The sequence below is a fragment of the Pleurodeles waltl genome, chromosome 9, assembly GCF_031143425.1.
Source record: "Pleurodeles waltl isolate 20211129_DDA chromosome 9, aPleWal1.hap1.20221129, whole genome shotgun sequence".
Classification (NCBI taxonomy): Eukaryota; Metazoa; Chordata; class Amphibia; order Caudata; family Salamandridae; genus Pleurodeles; species Pleurodeles waltl.
The window spans coordinates 61466452-61488712 of record NC_090448.1 but is presented as its reverse complement, the minus strand read 5'-3'; the positions used below and the strand labels follow the sequence as shown (position 1 = coordinate 61488712).

General features: G+C 42.0%; 1 protein-coding gene across 6 annotated transcripts in view; it reads left to right on the top strand.

Moving 5' to 3' along the window:
* Positions 1 to 22261, top strand: part of GRIP2 (glutamate receptor interacting protein 2) — a 654787-nt gene that overhangs the window by 443715 nt on the left and 188811 nt on the right. For all 6 annotated transcript variants that reach the window (XR_011198609.1, XM_069206296.1, XM_069206295.1 and 3 more), the window contains exons 3-5: positions 3804 to 3939; positions 4427 to 4572; positions 12743 to 12829. Coding sequence is in view for 5 of the 6 variants with exons in the window: in XM_069206296.1 (XP_069062397.1) it covers positions 3804 to 3939; positions 4427 to 4572; positions 12743 to 12829 (369 nt within the window). In the remaining variant the exon portion in view is untranslated. The remainder of the gene's footprint in view (positions 1 to 3803; positions 3940 to 4426; positions 4573 to 12742; positions 12830 to 22261) is intronic.

The window sequence follows — 22261 nt, the reverse complement described above, 5'->3', positions numbered from 1 at the left end:
CATTGAACAAGAGATCGCTCATCTAATCTAATGTCTGTCTCAGAATTAGACATGAATGCTTCTATTTAAACACAAACAATTGAAAAGGATACTCCAACTTCTTGCATTTCTGCATCACATAGCTCTCAATCCTGCATGCTCTGACAACAGCAGTTACTCTAATCTTTGGTGCCAATGCAAAATCACTAGCTATCATGCATAAACGCACGCTGCACTGTGACCTATACATAAACACCATTGCAATAGGGGCTTCAAAAATATATCTCAAAATGTATACAGTGTTCAGATCCTGAACAAAACTTGTGGTCCGCTATCTGTGCCCTTACAAGGCTGGACTATGGCCACACCCTAGCAGCCTTTCAGACTTGCGTGGGCCTCATAAAAGAAGTATAGCAAGTTGGAGCCAAGTTGATCTGACCCCAGCAGGCCACCATCCCTGTGATTTTTAGCGATTCCCAAAGGATCGCAAACCAAGACCTACCTCATTGTTAGTAATCACGTAGGTCTATTTACGACCCACTTGGAATCACAAAATATGTCACACACATTTGTACATTGGGATTTGCGATCACCAAATAGGAAATTGCAAAAAATAGATATTTGTTAATAGCAATTTATTACTTTTTCACATGTGGCCCCTTGTTTTTACTCCTGGGTTATTTGGGGTCTTTGACTTAGTTTATCCAGATAATTCATCCAGTAAAGCCCCTGCTACTTATCAAACAAGTTTAAGGAATTCACTTTCTTACTGGCATTCTGTACTGTAGTTTTTAAACATGTTGATTTGTGTATATTCTCTGAAGTTCATTTTAATCTATTCAGAGGAGCCCCCTCCGCAATACCCAATATTCATTTTTGATTTTCGTAACTCATACTGTGAAAATTCAAGTTATTAATGCTGGGGTAAATCATTAGTGCTGAAGACCAGACTAATTTTAAAAGGAACTATTGATCTGAAGTTTTCAGCTGGTGCTTGTATATAGTCTAGCACTGCTGTGCATTATGATTTTTTTTTGCATAAATAGTCAGATCACTTTCAAGACGACCACTCAATATTTGAAGGCCCCGTGCATGAAACAAGATAATCAGTTTTATGCCTTTGGTGTCAAGTGGATATTGATTTTTTTTAAATATTTTGTACCAATAAATGGATCCTACAAGGGTTGCCTAAAAGATAGTTTAAGGTACACAGCACAACACTGCACTGCTTCGCCCAACGTCTTTTTAAAAAATCTTAATTCTAGATTTTTGAAACATGAGTTGTGATTTAAAACTTGAATCTCTGAGGTCAATTGTAGAAATGTGTTGAAAATGCTTCAATGAATGCCTTTAATTTAGAAAGAAAAACAAAACCCTATAATACTTATGTAAGTATATCTTGTGTGACTAATGCTCAGATCATCTGGATCTTAGGTATGGCTTTCACTGGTGAAAATAAACTATAGTCAAACAAAAAACAAACTCATTTTCTGTTCTTAAACATAAGCAATGGAATGTGTTCCCCATGCGAGTGCAGCCTATTGGTAACTGTTCACCTAAGACAGGTGTCTTCAACCTTTTCTTTAACAGGAGCTACTTAAGTAAATAAATATTATGCTGAGCCACTGATACTTTTAGTGTTGAATGGACAACATTCGATTAGTAGTCACCCTATGCAAGAGTGCCAGCAGATACTACCTCAGTGCATCAAGCAGGCCTGCCAGTAGTATTGCAAGAAAGGTTTTATCAACTTGGAATGTAGATATACTTTGGAAATCCAACCATTTTTCTCCAAACATCATCTCATGAGCTCTGAAAATATGCACATTTTCATCTTGAATGTTCACTTTTCAATTTTGGAATGTATATCGTAATTCATCTGAACAATAGCCTCTAATTTAGTGGGCTGATCTGCACATGGAGAAGCTACTTACAGGTAGCTGAAGAGCTACCAGTAGCTCACGAGTTAATCGTTGGAGATGCCTGACCAAGGGCATTGTCAGCTACGCTTTTTCTCTGAATATCTCAGCGGTGTGCCTACAAATTATATACTGGAGTCAACTACTTTGTGAAACCAACTTTCTCGTTAAGCAGCAATGACCATGGAAGGATCTAAGAGGCAGTTAAAAAGAAGAGCAGAATGCAGTAGCGGAGAATGATTGACAGAGCTGGGGGTAGGATTCAAGAAGCGGAAGGTACTCCGAAATATGGGTGCTGCTTGTTCAACACTACTTTTCCACTCTATCAAAAATAGGCTTGTGGTAAACCAAACACCCTCCCCCCCCACCAAAGCAATAATGCCAGCCTAGAAATACATGTTTACCTCTGTCCACCCGTTGTTTACCCCCACACCAAATCCAGGATTCTGTTGACTGAATAAGGTATGTGAATCAAATTATAGGAGCACTCGGAAGTGGGCTATTTTCTGTGGGACTGAAGAGCTACCTCTGAATGTAAGTAACTGTCTTAGATCATTGGCTTCTGCTATTTGTCTTAATCAATCTGTTAGTAGTGAATGTTGTCACGTAGCCTCTGTTTTGTCTTCACACATTGTTAATAGTAAGACATCTGTTTCTAATATCAACATCCACAGGAAAGTGTGACTCTTTCCTGATGGTCTGTCTGGTTAGCTCTCTGGCACAGAGCAGTTATGGTACATAACCTCCCTTGCTACTGTGAGTAAGGACTGGAGAGTGAGTAGATGTTGCAAACAATATCCAAAAGATGGTCCTATTGCTGTTTGAACAGGGTAAGATGGAAAAGCAAAGCTTTACTTTAAAATCAAGAGTTAGCTGTTATGGCCTTCTACATTTCCTCCTGTTGTGTTCACTGGTCAGACATGCACATACTAAGGGAATAACAGTGAAGAACTCCAAAGCATGGAAAGGGACAAGACACATATGCCATGTATAATACAGCATGCAGAATGGTTTCAACAAATCGAGGTTGGACTCTGTCCTTTTGAGTCTGGGCACCGATGTTGGAACAATGGCAGCGTGAAGCAGGGGTGGGCAACTTTTTAGTTACTCTCTAGGATGTCTGATGAATTTTGTACTTCCTAGTGAAGTAGGATTTTCTCAGCATTTTCCTAAGTCATTGTAGTTAAAGGTTCACTCAGTCCCTGCAGCCTGATACATCATCCACAAGGGACTGCACATCCAGATACTAGGATTTGTATAGGTGGCACCACTCTTCTTCTGCATTCCACCCCCCCCCCCCCATCTCAGAATTCCCAGACAACCGATCTACGTTAAGAAAACAGTAAATGGCTAACAATGCGTCTCCGCACTGTCACTTACAGAGTTGTCTAAACGAGGTAAGCATTTAGGCAACTTTAGGTAAGCCACTCAGCTGTGCACGATAGAGGCAAACGTACTGCTGCAGTGCGAGGCCTCTTTTTTTGTCCATTTTTTAAAATTTCATCAGGTTGCCCAACAGCTAAGCAGGGTAACCCATTTCAAGTCAGTTTGGGACTTTCATTATAACATAGCACCATTCTAAATGGATGATATTCTAGACAAAAACTAATGATGGCATTTCTTTGGTGCTCATTACCTTGAAAAAAGTCTCATGGCCCCAGAGTTACTAAATTCTGGCAAAGGCATTCACTGCTGACCTTAATGGTCTTTATCTCAAGTATGGGGTCAAACTAAAGGTGAGGACACACAATGAGAAGTAGGGTGATTATGATTGTAAATTGCATTCTCTTTGTTACTAAAGATACATTTGACGATTTGCTGCTTAGTCACATGTACAATTCCTGCAATTTGTCTTCAGTGATGACGTTTTGAAGATATGCTTAAAATGTTTTTTTTAATTTGCAGAGGAGTTTCGTGGTGTTACCATTGTGGAGCTGATTAAGAAGGAAGGCAGTACCCTGGGGTTAACCATTTCCGGGGGGACGGACAAAGACGGGAAGCCAAGAGTCTCCAACCTGAGGCCGGGAGGGCTAGCGGCAAGGTGAAAATATTTTTTGTGATAGGTGGCAGAGAATTGAGCATGATTGTGGGGATAATCCTGTATAAACAGTTCACTTGAAAAATCAGATTGCCTTAATTGTGCAAAATGTCTTCTTCAGAAGTAGCAAAGCGTATAACAAGTGTTCTCTTAAGGTTTCAAGGCATTTGTCAATTGCTAATAAAAATGACTGAGCTGTAACAAATTTTGTATTACCTCTTCAGGAATTCAAACTCACTGAATGTCTTTGCTTTTCTGCTAATCTATAAATTCTTAATAATGCCACTAGAAATTCCACAAATCTGGGATTCTCTCCGACATGATTTTGGCTTTACTAAAATCATTAGGAATTTTGGTTGTCTGATGTCTGCCTGGTGGTAATCTGTAGTGGCCTCTCTGTAGAAAATACTTGGTCATGCGACAGAAGCAATCAACACTTGCAGTTAGTTGTTTAGGGGTTATTTTGTAAGTTAATACATTTGTTTTTCAGAAGCGACCAATTAAACATTGGCGACTACATTAAGTCAGTGAATGGCATCAACCTGACCAAGCTTCGTCATGATGAGATTATCAGCCTACTAAAGAACGTGGGAGAGCGCGTGGTCCTGGAGGTGGAGTATGAGCTCCCACCAGCAGGTGAAGTATTTGAGGATATTCCTTGTGTGTGTGGTTTGTTGTCATAGAAGGGTATTTTATGTATCTCAGTTCCCTTGTCCTGTTGGCTGTATTCAGGCGTTGGCTTAACATCCTGTGATTCTGGGCAAATCACTTAATCTCACCGTGCCTACAAAAAATTATTGTGTCCTTGTGTAATGTAAATGATGGTCAGGTGAAGTGCTCCAATACCCTCTGGTCGAGTTCGTGCTATATAAAAACTGCAAAAAAAGTATTCTTAAATGACTCTGTGCTATTATTTTTCCTTGGATTTCTAAGGACATTTGTGTGGACAATGGGACTAAAAGTAATTACACCAACTTTAGGGTACATCAAGTTTTTTTGCTTGCACAAAAATGTTTTTCTTTTACATACTTGTGTTGATTGATTTCAACCTGAAATGTTACACCTATGTTTGTTTGGCCTGTGTTGGATTCGCTATTGTATTTTGGCAGTAAGTATTTCCATTCCATTTGTGTAAATGCGGCTGCTCAAACACCATCTTCCTTGACTGACAGGTAGTCAACCACCTTACCCACTCTGCTCTCTTCCTCCCCACAACCATACTATTCAAAAGCACCAGAATATGTACATTTCTCTTTATGACATATCTCTTGTATGCACAATTTACATTGTCGTTTGAGTGATTATTACAATTGATAAGAAGCTTTAGAACATTCTGGATACATTTAAGTTTGAGGGTTGGCATGCTATAGTATGTGGAGACATGATATTTGCAGACCACAGTCTTATCACAGGTGACCAAAACTGATCCATCATCGGTTTACAAACATTTGACCCTTCATATGCCTGCTCATTGGCATTTCTGATGAGGACTGAGTTGTTGCTCTCAGATAATGGACTTAAATGCACGTGCATAATGGTGCACTTGCAGCAACCAACCTAGAGTGATCAGAGTGGCTGTGCACTGCCCAAAGAACACATGTGCAGAATCCTCACAGGTGGGCTGAACTCCAATAAGAGCTCCTTGTACCACGATCATTGATTTGTATTCACTGAGTCGGTTGGATGCACTCTATCTGCTCATTGTTTGAGATTGCACCCAGCCAACTGAGGCCTGATCTGTTCTAGCAAGGCAGCCATGACCAGCACGGGTGCCCTGACAAACACCCTGTGAAAGAAACTGGCACAGTGTTGTGATCAATAATGCCATTTCAGATGTCATCAGTGATGTTATCAATATTGTGATGGACATGAGTGATGCAATATGTGAGGTCATAAGCAGTGCATGGCAAGGGCACAAGTTATAGTTCCTTGAGTTAACTATAAATGGTGAATTTCAGTGCTTTTTAGAGTTTAAAGTGTAATGTTTTTAACTGACATTTTCAACTAACTTTAACGTCACTTTAACCTTTGGATTTTTATGTTAATTTCTAGTCTCTCCTTTTTTTCCCCTTTTTTTTTTTTTCTTTTTTTTTATTATAAGTAAAGTAATATTCTATTTCCATACCCAAGCATTCCTATCAGGTGCCTTCAGCCCTGTGTGCTGTGGGGCGGCCACAAGGTCTGACCTACAACCAGACCCCCCTGTGGACATCGAGTCTCCTGCTGCATATGGAAGCTCTCGTGGATGGCATACCCATTATTGCTAGCCAGCTGCCCACGGTATTCTTTTTGCCCCCGGGTAATCTTGTGGTAATTTCATAGGGATTTTGCAATACTGTGAATTTCTACACTGAGTACTGAGTGAACACCACAAGTCTGCTGAGAAGTACAGTTTATTTCACTTTGAGTAACCAGGGGAAGTGGAGTGGGGGGTGTTCCCACTTGTGGCATGGGCCAGGGTGGTAAGGTAGCCTTCCCGGCCCCCTTATGTTAATTTTTTATGAGGAGATGGGAGTCGGAGCCCTAAAATGGCAGCTGCAACATTTCCCTTTGTTGCCGCCAACCAGTCACAACCCTTGCGTACGGTCCTGAGCATTTCGCCAATCAGTAAGCCTCATTTGCCATTTAGTACCTCCGTACTCCCAAGTCTGCATAAATGCAATTTTGTTTTCACTGTGACTCACATGTGGGTCCTTCAGGGACCCCCCACAAGGTCCAGGGTGGTCAGGGTATTTGGTGCTGAGTCGCAGAGTCCTAAAATGGTGGGCAGAATATTTATTTTCATGTTGCGGCCAGCCAATCACAGTCCTCTGTTCCTCTGGACTGACCTCAGACCCATGGATCTAGCCAATTAGAATGCTTCAAAATGTCAAGATAACTCTGGTGATTACTGTTCCTACTGGTGAGAGATGGAATTTTGTCTAGTGGCAGTTTTGACTCATAAAGTAGGAAAGAGGCTTAATTTGCTTGGTGCATAGAACGTGTACCGTGAAGAGCTGAGAGTAAGTGTACTATGAGAAGGGCTATAAAAAGTGGAATGTACTATGAGTAGTGCTATAAAAAATTGAATACTGTATATGTCAGAGAGAGGCTATGGAGAGATGAGGTGCACTGTTGGAGATTGGTAATGAGGGAATTCATGTAGAAGGTGGTCATGGGGCAAAAAACGTCACACCAGGCGCCATCACCACTAGAGTAGGCCATGGAAAAAAGTCAGTTTAGCAAAAATATGCCACAGAAATGTGTACTCTTAAGGTGTCAAAGTTCACACAGCAAAGGTTCAGTTATGGTCACAACTTTGCATTATTCAATCCATACTACAGTAAAGCAGGCGTTGTAATGCAGAAGAGTACAGGGGTGTACTTGAAATAAACAAGATGCTACTAAGTTTCTTGCAGAAAAATGGGAGATCCTAGGATGCAGGACCTGTGCTGTGGGTGACCTCAACTGAATCCCATTCTCCTCCTGTCTTTGAGACCGTCAGCCTCCATCAGTATGGCGGAGGTGCCAGGACATAATGATGTCATAGTGGTCAACACCAACGCACATGAGGACTTCAAGACAAATAAATACTAGTTCTGACCCAGGATAGAAAGGCTCCAGCACAATCTCCTTGTATATTTTTTCTGTGTGATCTTTACTATAAGGTGATTTTTCAAGTAGCGTGTGTTCATAAAATAAACTCCTACTTATATGTAATAGGAACCTAGAACAGTTCCACTAGGTGACCAGAGATCCTTAGCCAGAAATTGGGAAAATTGCCCGATCCTCACTTTTAAAAAAAATAGCACGTTGAATGCTGATATTCTAGGCCTGTACTGATGGGAAAAAAACAATTCTCTAAAAATCAATATCTGGCTGAAAGTATCACACTTCACATGAAGATATTTTGCCTGTTTTTAATGTAACATAGGCAGTGTTTTTGATAGTCACTACTCTCCTTTGTCAAGTGTGAAGACTGAAGCTAGTTAGCTCGATAACACGTTTGCAAATTGGCTCTTGTTGTTCTGTGTTTATAAGGAGTAAATGTACAACCACAAGCAAAAAAAAGCAAAGTAACATTCTAATACAGTGTAAAGACATTCAGTAGTGCATGCACAGCAGTGTAAGTACTTCAGATGCAAATGGATCCTTCTATACCACAAATAAAATGCCTTGGCGCTGGTTAAAGAGAAATACTAAAGGCTGATCACGCTTCCTTTAAAAACACAAAAAGCCTGAAGGCCATTGACACAAACAAGCCAATGGCTGAAGGGGCCTAAACCATGGCTCCTCTCGGGTTATTATATAATGAAATCAAAAGATTCAGAGCAAGAGACGTTTTAGCCAGACCTAAAGGTACCATTGGATAACGTAAAGGATGGAGATGGGGAAATGAGTTGTGGTTCTGAAGTTTGTGATGGGACATGACCCAGAGCTGATCTGTTTACTGTATACACTGAGATGCCGTAAGCACTAGTGTAAAGCAGTCATGGTAGGAAAAGAACACTGGTCCAACGCAGAACAAACAATAACCTATTTACATTTGTAAATGTACATTTGCAGTCTCTTTGAACATTCATCCATGCTGGGCTACAAAGACCGATAGCAGAGGACAGACAGAAGAGGACAGGAGAGTGAATGTGCCCCAGTAAGACCAGCCATAACCAGATGAAAGCAACTATTGAATAGATTGACTGACCGGATGGAGCATCAGGAGTGACCACTGAATTAAAGACTTGATAAGGTTAAGGCTCACTGATTTGGAGCACTGCGGGACTGGAGGAAAGGGAGCCCCAAGTTGTGCCACAAACCAAGGAGCGCCAGGTATCAGGGGTTGGAAGAATTGCATGAGATCACCCAACCAATGGTTGGGCAAGGAAATGGATAGGGTGCAACAGCAGAGATGGTGAAGTTGGAGAAAGTACAGCATATAATTTCTGCGGGTGAGAGGGGAGAGTGCACCAGATGTGGCAGATTTGAAGGTAATAAGCTGAACCACCAGATTCCACTACTGGAGGTGGACATAACAGTCGTCAGAGGGAGTGTACACCAGTGGGGGCTGGTAGCCGGATGAATTAAAAGAAATACTGAATTCTAACACTGTTGGAAAGACTGGACAATACACCCAGTATCACTACTGGAGGTAGGTGTGGACACAGGCAGATTGAGGTCAAACAAAGTTGTGGACTGGGCTGAAGGAATGGTTTCCTTGAGAGACTGTTGAGTAGGGGACCCTGGAACTAAGGCTGGACTAGTTGAATAGATTGGTGGTTGGTGCGCAGAACTGAAGGAGTCAATGTGAAGTTGTACCACCAACCCAACAAAATGATTGGGCTCAAATTCTGATACTGAGCAGATGCGCTTTTTCAAAACTCTTTGTGCAGTCATTCAATTGTTTCAAAGGTCACTTATTGCAACTCAGTCATTTACATGGAGCTATGTGATTCAGTATCACCTTATGCACTGTATTCTTTGGGATACATTTTGCATGACATTTTCCATAGGAACTTTAAATGTGACCTGCATAGTGAGAAACGCGCAAAAGTAGAAAACCAAGTAGAGCCAACGGCGATGAAGTGCAGGTTGTGTTGCAGTACTGCAAGCCACACCTAGGGGCTGCGTTACATTGTTTCCTGCAATCTAATGAAACAAGTATTACCATCAGAAATGTAAAAGGTGCGTCTTACAAGGCAGAGACATCTTCATGGAAATGTTCTGCACTAAGAAACCCAGGGATCACATACTCTATCTGGGAGCCTGCCTCAGCAAAACAGTGAATCTACATGATAGATGGAAGGAAAAGGGATGCGGCAAGTAGGAATCTATAAAACCACCTTAGAACCATAGTGTGGGCATACTGAACCATATCCTTACTGTATGACCATGTAGAGTTATCCAGGCACTTGGAGCTGATACATCAACATTTACTTTGGCCTGGATTTCACGTCAGTGTGACTTGGTAGAAGCGAATGAATCATCCCTATAACTGTGTTTTTTTTAGGGTCCTAGATACAAGATTACTTGCTTGTTCAAGATGAAATGTATTTGTGATGGTGTGATGCAAAAGGCTATAAACAAAATGAGTTATCCTCGCTCATTAAAAATTGTAAATAAAGCAAAAAAGCTAAAAAGTGTCCACAGTCGAAACATTGGAAGTGAGGAGACCATTTCATTGTGAAAGATAAACCTGTCTATCCCTAGTGAGAAAGTGTACTGGGTTAGTTAAGCATGTTACAAGCGAGTGCTGTTTACAGGGAATGATTTCAGTTTTTAGAGGCATTAAGTTGGCACCATTGTGTTCAGTATTGCAACAACATGTTTCAGCTATGTAAGTGGGTGTTTGTGTTGAGTTTCACAATTTGAAGCAGAAGTGAGCTATGAATCTAAAAAGATGCCTTTAATTTTTGTTGTGGAAATTATGAAAGTTTTATCCTCAAAGCATAAAAAGATCAATTTCATAAGAGACAGCATTGATGAACAGCATCGTAGTGTAGGCTCCTCCAACTAAGACCAATTTTTTAAGGATTTGAGGTGATCCCTGTTGCGTTCAGATAAATGGGGACCATGCAGTCCTTCAACCTAGGGATACTCGGTCAGACTTTTGGATAACTCAACAGCCCAAAGTACATTCAGCTGTACTAGGGGCTCGTGCAAATATGAGGTCCGAGCGAGTAGGTACTTTTCAGATAATTTAAGGTTCTTCATCTGGTGCAAAGTGAAGCAATGCATTTGAAAGGGGATTATTTTATCCATCACCCTGACACTTTCTTGCACTGTGAGTACTTCACTAGTAAATAACTTGGTGATTGGTCAGTGTACCTTGAGAATGATTCTGGTACCGTATTGGGAGCTATGCTGTTTATTATTTAAACAGAAAGTTGAAAACAGGTCATCTGGCTTGCCCAAATAGGGGAAAGATTGACTCTGACGATGACTTACCCTAAGTTGGAGCTGATGTTGGTGGGTTAGTAATGGACAGTGGGGCAGGGACTGCATTAAGTAAGTGACCCAGAAGCAGTGTTTGCACTTACTTTTCTGCAACTCCTCCTGCTAGGTGTATTGTGTGTGAACATATTTCATACCTGTACAGTGTGAAGCTATGTGCCCTAACGTGTGTGCTAATATGTAGGGTTGGGTGGAACTTGAGGAGTTTCTCGCCACAGAATTTTGCTTAGTTACATGAAAACCTCACGAGACGCCACGTAGTTCCGCAACAGGCGAAAAACGGCACGACGCGCTGCTTGTGCTGATTTTCACCACAAATGGCATCACATTGCTGCTCGAGTTGATTTTTCTGTGCCCGTGACCGTTCGCAGTGAGAAAATCTTACCAGGTGGCCCAAAATCACACTAGGGGATGCCAACCCTCGCTCAAACTAAAAAAAAAAACTCCACCATGTGGCGGTTGGTGGAATTTGGCTGTGACTTGGCAGTACAAGTGTAACACGGAGTGGCCAAAGTTCTGCCAACTCCACCGGCAGAGCGGAATTTATCAGCCGTTTATACCCCAAAATAGGTAACCCGTGGCACTACATAGAACGTATGCATGGATAAGGGAGAAGAGGCTCTGTGCCGCCTGAGAGTGATGCATAGTTGTTAGGCTTGCCCTCCCTGGATACCCTATGCAATGAGGTGTGGACGGTCCCAGGAGCTCCTCAGAATCCCACCTCATGAGATACAGGCCCACCTGTCCCTGGTCCTTCCAAAAAAGCAGATAAAGGCTTTCCGCAGTGAAACCTTGACTTAGTACACATGCTGGAGAGCAATAATCAGGTATACAGTTCTTGTCTTTGAGCGCAGTGGGGTTAACAAGGCGCCCTGATGCTTATTCTAGTACCTGACATTTCAATCACAACTGATGCCTGATTTAGTCAGCATAGAATAAATATTAAAGATTTTGAAGTTGTGCAATTTCTGGTTGAAAAAAGTGAATATAGGATACTGTATTTAGAACGAACAGCTTGAGAAAATGACATGTGGCCATATTACACAATTATTATGTAGATTTGACCTGTAACCACTTGGTCTTGAGCACTCTGTATCTGACCCAGATGGCCCAAAGAACATTGGAAGTCAATCTGAAGAATGCATTTTTAAATGGAAAAAGAATTCGATAGTGGCCACTCTACCCAAGGAGTCTGCCCAGTTAGTACCGACTTACACACAGTTTCGATACGTGACTAGCTCGTTTTCCTAGCTTACCAGGGCTTGCCCCTAGATGGAGATCTGAAGTCTGTCGGCACAAATTGTATTCTGCTGGGTGTGATTGCTGGCAATGCTTTTAAATCACTTAATGATGCATATTTTATTCACTCTGTTGGTTGGGGTCACGTAACCCTGATGTTCCACATAGAAGCCTCTCCATTAGAACACAGTCCCACCAGCACATATTATAATAATGCTTCAATACCAGACAAGTAATGCTGCACATCAAGACAGTATAGTTTATTGCATTAAACTGATAATCCTATTTATCTTTGAAATAATTAGGAATATTAGGTCTCAATTCCTCACTATGGCGAACTGGTCTAGCCTTTTGTTCTGCCATTCATGATTTTTTTAAGCTCTGCACCTCTAAAACAATATATAAAGTTGATGTAATATGCCTGATAGTGTAATACTTGGTTGTTTCATGGTGCATGCATTGCTAATGAGTACATTTGAAGTATTAACTTGCAACTAATCTCTTAAAGCCTTCAAATTTAATTTCCTGCTGTTATACTGTTTTTTTTATTCCAAAATGGTATATTATTTTGCATTAGCGCGCACAACTTCTTTAAGAGATCTACTTTTTAGTTATATAAATGCTTTTTCTCTCCACGCAGCTCCAGAAAGCACGCTGGCTATTATTCCAAAGACCATTGAAATCTCGCTATACAAAGAAGGAAACAGTTTTGGCTTTGTAATGAGAGGTCGGTTGCAAATACATGCTAATTTTGTAATCTCTTACTCCCTGTAAATAATCGTTCAGTACGAGGAGTCCCTCAAAATATCCTTATACACAACATGTTTGAATGCCTAATTTATCGCCTGCTTTAGAAGTAATCATAATCCTCCTCTTAGGGTTTAGCTAAATTCTGAATTTGTGGACAGAATTGGGCATGTTCCATCTTTTCTCATTTGATGTAACTGCAAAGTTATTATTTTTTTTAACCAAATTTAGTTCTGCCAAAAATTCCCCCGTTTTGGGGGGAAAAATGCCACTGGTGGTTTCCTTCCACTTTTGCTGGACAACAAGCTACAAATGGTAAACCGTCAAGTTGATTTTCCTGCAAAATTTATTATTATTTTTTTTCTTTTTCTTTTACTGATTTTAACACCACCAATCAAACTTAATGCAATGCTTGCAGATTTGTAGAAGATTAGTCGTATTGGTACATCCGGATTTTTTTTAGATGTCTTAAATTGCATGTTTAATGTTAGAACGGAAGGTGCTGTCAATGAATGGTAAATTGTAGTCATGCTGATTAAAGGGTTGAGGTGATTAAAGGTCAAGTAATTACCAACCCTGCAGTGTTCCTTATTTCAACTGCAATACATGTATTTTTCCCTCCAGAAGCAGAAGGCGGAAGTGATGGGGGTAGATCTGATAACGCGTCCAGCCCTTATAAATTACCTGTACCTGGACACGTTGGAGGTCGGTGAATCTTTTAACCGAGTCGGGCTCTCCTCATCCTCAATAGTCGAGTCACTCAAATCAATAATCAATAACTGTTGTAATCGGTAGTCAGTACTCAATTAATAGATCAATACAACACATCAGAAATCAATAACAGTTGGTATTTCGGCGCACCATGACCTTTCAGTCATGAATAACCACACCAGTTTATTAAAAGTTAGTGAATTTATTTCCCTATATTAACAAAGCTAGCACGATATATATGTGTCTCAAAACCAATTGATATATGTATATGAACATTACTAGCTGTCCATAACGGCGGAAGAAACGCAATCTACGCAAAATCTGAATAATGATACACTCTGTTATAGCAATGCAAATCACCAATGTGACTAACTGTATTTGACTAATTGCGTACATTCGGTCAGCATAACAAGATTTCAATTCTTCATGGTACATTGAATGAATACCTCGACTAACCTCTAATTAGCATTGGCATGTGGGACTTCATGCAAAACGAATTTAGTCAACACAAATTTGGAAAACTTCTAGCTAGGATCCTATCAAAATAGCAGTTGGTACCTAAAAGGAAAAACACAATGCATAATACATTTATCCTTTCATATTTACCTAATACAATCAGCATTCAAGAAAAGTCTTCGTCCTTCAGGTACCGGTTGATCAGCATGGGACAAATTTCAATGGGGCAAAGTTAAGGGCAAGTTTCCCTGCAGCGGCAAGGAAAATGGGGCAAAGTTACTGCATGGGCAAGACGGGGGCAAATCAAAGTTAAAGTCTCTAGGGTGAGAATTCTCAAAGTCTCTTTCTCTGAGATAGAGCAAAGGGCATCAGGGTGTCGTCCAAAATGGAGTCTGGCATCAGGCTTCAAACTGGCATCGAGGAAAATGGCTGACTTCTCTTTGTCCGGTGGGTTTAAGTAAGAAACATTCCAAATTCTGTAGGGTCTTCCATTGGAGGGTTCATAGGGTGGCTTCAAATTGTCCAATCAAAAATTGTCTTTTACTAGCGCCCATTTATGCATACACTGTCCTTGGCGCCTTGGAACACAAATTGTATCATGGTTTGCCAATTATTTTACTATCTGTACCTTCATTGTCTGCACCTGCAGAGACTGGCCTTGTATCAAAAGGGATGTAACCGGCCTAGCACGAAACCTTGGAGATAAGTGTACCAGCCAGTTTCTACTGGAAACATACAACTTCAAGCAAGAATATATGTTTCATTAGTTCAGGGAAAAAAATCACGCAGTTAGAATTTGAAACCAAGCAACTAGGCCAAAGCCTGTACTAAATTTAAGCTAAGCAAAAACAGTTTTCAAACAAGAAATCATGGCATACATTTGCGATTATGACGGATTAGTACATTTTAATACTTCATGATTAATAAAGCTCGTTTATAATGATGGCGAACTACCACGAGGGCACAATTTCCCTCGTACATTATTTTGTTTACTTAAAATCACACTTCAATATATATATGTCGGTTACACGGTGTACATGAATATGTCGAACCTTCTTTTCTGCGTCATCAATCCCTCCTCTGATGACTAATTATGTCATCACATCAAATCTACCCACAAATTTTATTCCATTAAAATTCTGTATAGTAATTTGGCACTTCAGTCAATTCCCTTTTTCTTTTAGTCCCTTTTGACTTCTCTCTATAAATTTCCACCATTTTGTTCTCTATTTTCTCTTCTCTTTTTCTTTTGTTCCTTGCTTTTAACATTTTGAAAGCTTTCCATGTTCCCCAAGAACCTAATAGACAAATTAATATTATTAGTATTCCCTTTACTATTTTTAGTAACAATCCGTTCCAAACGTTGCTGAGCCAATTTCCCACAGAAGCAAATCCTTTTCCAATTTTCTCCCAAACTCCGGGTTCTTTCAATTCCTTTAAATCTACACTTTCTCTAGTTAAATTTGTAAGCATTGTTCTAATTTTTCCACTGTTGTCAGGTATATAGGTACAACAGTGACGCGTGCCAAGCATTTTGCAAACGCCGCCATTCTTTGCTAAAAGAATGTCTAAGGCAAGACGATTTTGAAGAGTCATAGCTCTTTCTGCAGCGAGTTCAGCATCCTTCAGGATTATAGCTCCCGAAAACTTTGTTAACATGTTATCCACAATAGTAGACAACTTTCGTATTTTGATTGAATTCAATATGACTCCTACTGAAGGAATCATAGCTCCAAATATATCTCCTACCACACCAGCAGCTGTCTCCCTTTTCTGAACACGATGTGATTCAGACAGCCTTGGAAATTTCTTTAAGTCATCTAGTTGGTAAACCTTTGGGAACAATATTCCCAAATAACACCTCCCATACCATCCTTTAGGAAGACGATAATAGGCGTTGAGTCCACAAATATAATATACTCCAGGATTAACTGGGTCTTGTCCATTCAGCATGAACGTCCACTTTTGTTGAAATGCGTATGTGTGTTTACATTCACTCGTTCCCACAAAAACTGTGTCATAATATGATGGAAATCTATGTATACAAAACCTACCCACATGCAATGTATCTAAAGCTATTTTCCCTTGTGTCTTTATTGCGGCAAAAGCATAATTATCTACAGATGTCCTTTCGTGCAATTCCTTCTCTAATTTCTCCCTCATTTCGTGCTTTCTATCGTCAGTGCGGTCTAAAAATTCTATTTCTACTGGTGAAAGCAAGCATGTAAGGTTCTCCCTATGTGCGTGAGCTGTGTGGAAAGGTGACATTGGTTCGAAAAATTCCCTCATTAATTTGGCAGACCAATCTCTAGCTATCTTACTTAGGTGCCCTATTATGGGGACATATGCAAAAGTAACATTGTAATTAGTATAGAAATAATGAATGTCTCTTTGAGCATAAAATCTGGAAGCTACTATACTACATGTAATTCCATACGTAAGAGGCATGCTGTGATACGTTACCCCTTCCACTACTGAGGTAGGTATTTGTGTACACACATAACAATCTTTCGCATCCATGGTCTCAACATACTCACTCAGCAAGCGATAATAAACGTTAGATGAAAGTTCCTTCTTATCATGCAAGTGTCTCTCGTCTTGCTCGAGTCTCTTCAGAGCTGTTGGTTCAGTAACGATAATAGGTTTAGAAGTAGAAGCATCATTCGTCTCGCTCTCGCTTTTACCATGCATTCCAAGAACTATTGCTACAATTATTAGTACGCATGCGATCAGTAAGCCTATACACATGTATTTACAATACTTCATTTTACGCCCCTGTGTAGTGAAGCTAGTCATGATCTGTATAGAATCAGAAAGCTGAAGACACTTTATCAAAGCGTTTTTTTTTTTTTCTTTTTTTTTCTAAGTTGCAGGTATTTACAAAGCTGAACGAGTTCAATGTTCACACAGTTTCTTTAGCAGCTTAGTCTCTTATCGGTTAGCAGCGTTGTCTCAAAATCGGTTTCAAAGTCAATCAAGTTAGCAATGTCTTAGCCGGTTAAAAAATCAATCAAGTGATCAATGGTTTCAATCAACAGAGTCCATAAAGTTTTTATTTCCAAAATGAAGTTCTGCCTCTTCGTTCTCAAGACTGAGGGATACGAATTCGTCTGACCAATCGTTATTGGCTACGTATGCCCACTCCGGACCGGAATACCTCCTGCTCGGTATCCTTTTTCTTTTCAGTTTTGCATCTCTCTTTGATTCTTTCTCACTGGTACTTTCCTCTTTGGCCAAGTCCTTTTCTTCACTTGGTGTTGGTACTACGACAGACACTTCCTTTCTTTTCTCTTTCACTCTTGGCCCTTCACTGTCGTTCAACGTTTCTCTAGTTCTTAGTTTTACTGGTGATATGCTTGGTCTTCTTTTTGCACTAGATCCACTTGATGGACCTGCGATCTCTTCTGAAGAAGTTTGAGCAGTTTCGTTCTGTTCTGCCTTGTCCCCTCCTTCTGGGGAGTCAATCAGGTTTTCCTTTTCTTTTTCTGTATCGTCTGCTTCTGGGAAAGCCCTCCTCTGATCAGGCTCTCCTGCTTCTTCACCTCTTTCGAGCCCTTTGTCACCGTTACTTTCTTCAGGCTCTTTGTCACTTTCGGCTGCTTCAGGCTCTTTCTTACCTTCAGCTGCTTCGTCGCTGTCTGAGGCTCCTCCTTGGTCTTCCCCAAGCGAATCAGTTGCTTCGTCCTCAGAGAATATTTCTCCCTCCTCTATTTCTGCCTGTTCGCTTCTAGTTCTGTTTTGTTCTGCCTCAGCGCTCGGCACTCTGTTATCAGGTACTGGCAGTTTCAGCGCTTCAACTTCCTCATCTGTGGGACACAACACCCTCTTTGTGTGACTGGCGTGAATCCAGTTGGGAACTCCCGCACACTTCACAGCGGTGGTAGTCGTCAGAATCACTTGTAAAGGTCCTTTCCAACGGGGTTCCAAACACGACTTCCTCACGTGCTTCTTTATCACGACCCAGTCACCTGCTTTCAGGGTGTGTCCTGGACCTTGGATCGGTGGCAAGGTGGTTGCCTCCACCTGGTGAGAGAAAGATCGAACCACATCAGCTAGACCTTTGCAGTAGTCTAACACCATATCATCTGTAATATTCAAAAGCGCATTTGCAGGAACTGCTGGAAGTCTCATAGCTCTGCCCATGAGAATCTCGTGTGGGGACAGTCCAGTCTTTCTGTCAGGGGTGTTTCTCATTGACATTAGTACCAAAGGCAATGCGTCAGGCCATTTCAAGTTTGTTGATGCACATATTTTCGCCATTCTTGATTTCAATGTGTCATTCATTTGCTCCACTAGACCTGATGCTTCAGGGCGGTAGCTACAATGCAGCTTTTGTTCAATGTTCAGTGCTGCACAAAGCAATTTTATTACTTCATTATTGAAGTGACTTCCCCTATCTGATTCTAAAGAGATCGGGAATCCGAAACGTGGCATTAACTCTCTCGAGTAATTTTGCAACTGTGAGACTGTCATTTCTGCGTGTAGGGTATGCTTCAATCCAGTGACTAAAAATGCACACAACCACCAACACATACTTCAAGCCTCCATGCACAGGCATCTCAATGAAGTCCATCTGCATCCTGCTGAATGGACCCCCTGCTCTTCCAATGTGGCTCAAATTTACTACTGTTCCCTTCCCTGCGTTCATCTGTTGGCAAATGACGCAACGGTGGCAAACTGCTTCAGCAACTTGATGGAATTTAGGGTTAAACCAATCAGTTTTGAACAACCTAATCATGGCATCCCTCCCAAGATGAGCTTGTCCATGGTCAAATCTGGCTATCTGTGTCAAAAGGCTATTTGGAAGAACGAATTTCCCTTAACTTGAAACCCATAATTCATCTAGTCTCTTTACACATTGTGATTTGGTCCAAGAAAGTTTCTCATCCTCACTAACATCATTCTGTAGGGATTTCAATTCGTCCATCGTATCTATCACCTTTAGAGCAAATATTTCGCTTGGTTCGAGTTCTGGTTCACTTATCAAATTCCATTCATCCCTAAGCAATATACAGTTCAATGCGCAAAACCTTGCGACTTGATCCGCATATCCATTTCCCAGAGAAACATAATCCTGTCCCTTCGAGTGTGCACTGCATTTTACCACTGCTACTTCTCCTGGTAGTTGGATGGCATGTAACAATTCTTTTATTCTTTCGCCATTTTTCACTGGCGACCCTGAAGAGGTCATGAAACCTCTCTGTGACCACAATTGTCCGAAATCATGCTCTATTCCAAACCCGTACTGGCTGTCAGTGTAAATGGTAACTTTCATCAATGCAGAAAGTTGGCAAGCTCTAGTAAGGGCTACCAATTCTGCTACCTGTGCAGAGTAAACTCCTTGAAGCCAAGATGCTTCCAAAACACCTGTTACTGTGCATACAGCGTACCCTGCTTTCAATACACCCAGTGCATCTCTTAAACATGAACCATCAACAAAAATAATTTGATCATTTTCTTCCAATTGGGTATCTTTGATATCAGGTCTTGGTTTGGTGCAAAATTCAGTCACCTGAAGACAGTCGTGCTCGATGTCTTCAGCGTTCTCAATTTCAGCAGTTTCACTGGGAAACAAGGTTGCTGGATTCAACGTAGTGCACCTTTTCAGCTGCACATTAGGTGATCCCAGAATTATTGTTTCGTACCTTGTGAGTCTAGCACAAGTCATGTGCTGTGTTCGGGAACGCGTCAAAAGTATCTCAACTGAGTGAGGGACCATGACTGTTAAAGGGTGTCCCATCACTATTCCTTCACTCTGAGTGAGGCTGATACCAACTGCGGCTACGGCGCGCAAGCACCCTGGCAGTGCTGCTGCGACCGGATCCAAAGTAGCTGAAAAATATGCTACTGGTCTGTTTACGCCACCATGGGCTTGGGTCAAGACAGACAAGGAACATGCATCACGTTCATGACAAAACAATGTGAAAGGCTTTGTGTAGTCAGGCATACCTAAAGCTGGAGCCCTGCACATGCATTCTTTCAATTCAATAAAAGCATCCATTTCTTCTCCTTTCAGCTCAATTTCATCCAATGCATCCTTCTGGGTCAGTTTCAGCAAAGGTTTTGCTAGGGTTGAGAAGTTGGGAATCCATTGGCGACAGTAGCTCACCATTCCCAAAAACTTCCTCACCTCCCTCCTCGTCTTTGGGGGACTCATTTGAAGTACACTTGTTGTTCTTTCCTTCATAATTTTTCGTGACCCTTTTTCTATTTGGTAACCCAAATATTTCACTTTCTTCTGACAGAACTGTAATTTTGAAGGAGACACTTTGGCCCTCATTCTGACCTTGGCGGGCGGCGGAGGCCGCCCGCCAAAGTCCCGCCGTCAGGTTACCGTTCCGCGGTCGAAAGACCGCGGCGGTAATTCTGACTTTCCCGCTGGGCTGGCGGGCGGTCTCCTTCAGACCGCCAGCCAGCCCAGCGGGAAAGAGGCTTCCACGATGAAGCCGGCTCGGAATCGAGCCGGCGGAGTGGAAGCTGTGCGACGGGTGCAGTTGCACCCGTCGCGTATTTCACTGTCTGCGCAGCAGACAGTGAAATACATTTAGGGGCCCTCTTACGGGGGCCCCTGCAATGCCCATGCCAGTGGCATGGGCACTGCAGGGGCCCCCAGGGGCCCCGCGACCCCCCCCTACCGCCATCCGGATCTCGGCGGTCCGACCGCCGGGATCTGGATGGCGGTAGGGGGGGTCAGAATCCCCGCGGCGGTGCAGCAAGCTGCGCCGCCGCGGAGGATTCAATGGGGCCGCGGTACACTGGCGGGACCCCGCCAGTGGTGCCGGTCCGACCGCGGCTTTACCGCCGCGGTCGGAATCCCCATTGAAGCACCGCCGGCTTGTCGGCGGTGCTCCCGCGGTCCTCCGCCCTGGCGGTCAAAGACCGCCAGGGTCAGAATGAGGGCCTTTGTGTCCGTTCCTTCCCAAATGGTTCAATAGAGCAATTGTGTCAGCTGTGCAGTCACTTTCTGTCTTGGATGCAATCAGTAAGTCGTCAATGTACTGTACTAGGGTTGACTCGAATGGCAATTCTAACGCTTCCAAGTCTTTCTTTAGAATCTGATTGAAAATTGACGGTGACTCCGAAAACCCTTGAGGAATTCGACACCAACTGTAGACTCTGTCTAAAAATTTGAAACAAAAGAGAAATTGGCTGTCCTCATGAAGAGGCACTGAAAAGAATGCTTGTGACAAGTCGATGACTGAGAACCACTCGGCATCGCAAGGGACTTGAAACATTATCACAGCTGGATTTGGCACTACAGGGCAGCATTTAATTATGATGTCATTTATTTTCCTCAAGTCTTGCACAATTCGGACCTTTCCACTTGGCTTTATTAGTCCCATGATTGGTGAATTACATGGACTGCTTAACACTTCTTTCAGTACTCCCTGTTTTACAAACTCGTCAATGAGTTGGGCGACTTTCATGAGGGTGTCTTGTGCCATATGGTACTGTGGGGTCTGGGGAAAGGTTACATTGGGTTTTACGGTCACTTTCACTGGTTCCACTCCTTTCACCAATCCCACCTCTTTTCCTGTCATATCCCACACTTCTTTTCCGACTGTTTCCCGTAATTCAGCTGGAATATCTGCTTCAGTGATCATCGGAAAAAAGGTAATCAGAGAATACTCTTCATCGACAGTTTCCATCTCATCCCCTTCTACACTGTCCTCTTCTTCCCCATCACTGCTCGTCTGAATTCTAATTCCATCGTTCGAACACATAATCGAACATCCCAATTTGCACAATAGGTCTCTCCCTAACAGTGATATCGGGCTTGAGTCACATACCACAAAATTATGTGACCCTTGATAATTACCAATTCTGACTTGTACTGGGTCTGTGATTGGGTTCGTCAGGTACCTGTTTGCTACTCCCACTACTTGAACTGTTCTCCCTGAAAGTGGCAGATTTGGTACTTCAATGCTCCTAACAGTGGAACGTGTAGCTCCTGTGTCAACCAAGAATGAAACGCGATGGCCCATAACTCTTCCCTCCACATACGGGCCCTTTTGATCAACTTCCAAGGATGCTGCAAGCACACAATTTCCCTCCTCATCTGAACTTTCACTCTCCCATGCATCGTTTATTCCATTCTCGCTGTGTAGTGGGAATTGGTGTACTGTGTCATTTTGACTCATTCCCTGACCCGTGACCTGTTGAGGAAGCATTGCTTGCTGCTGATTCATTGGTGCTAAGGGTATTTGCATTTGCTGATTAGGTACCATAGGAAACTGCTGTTGCA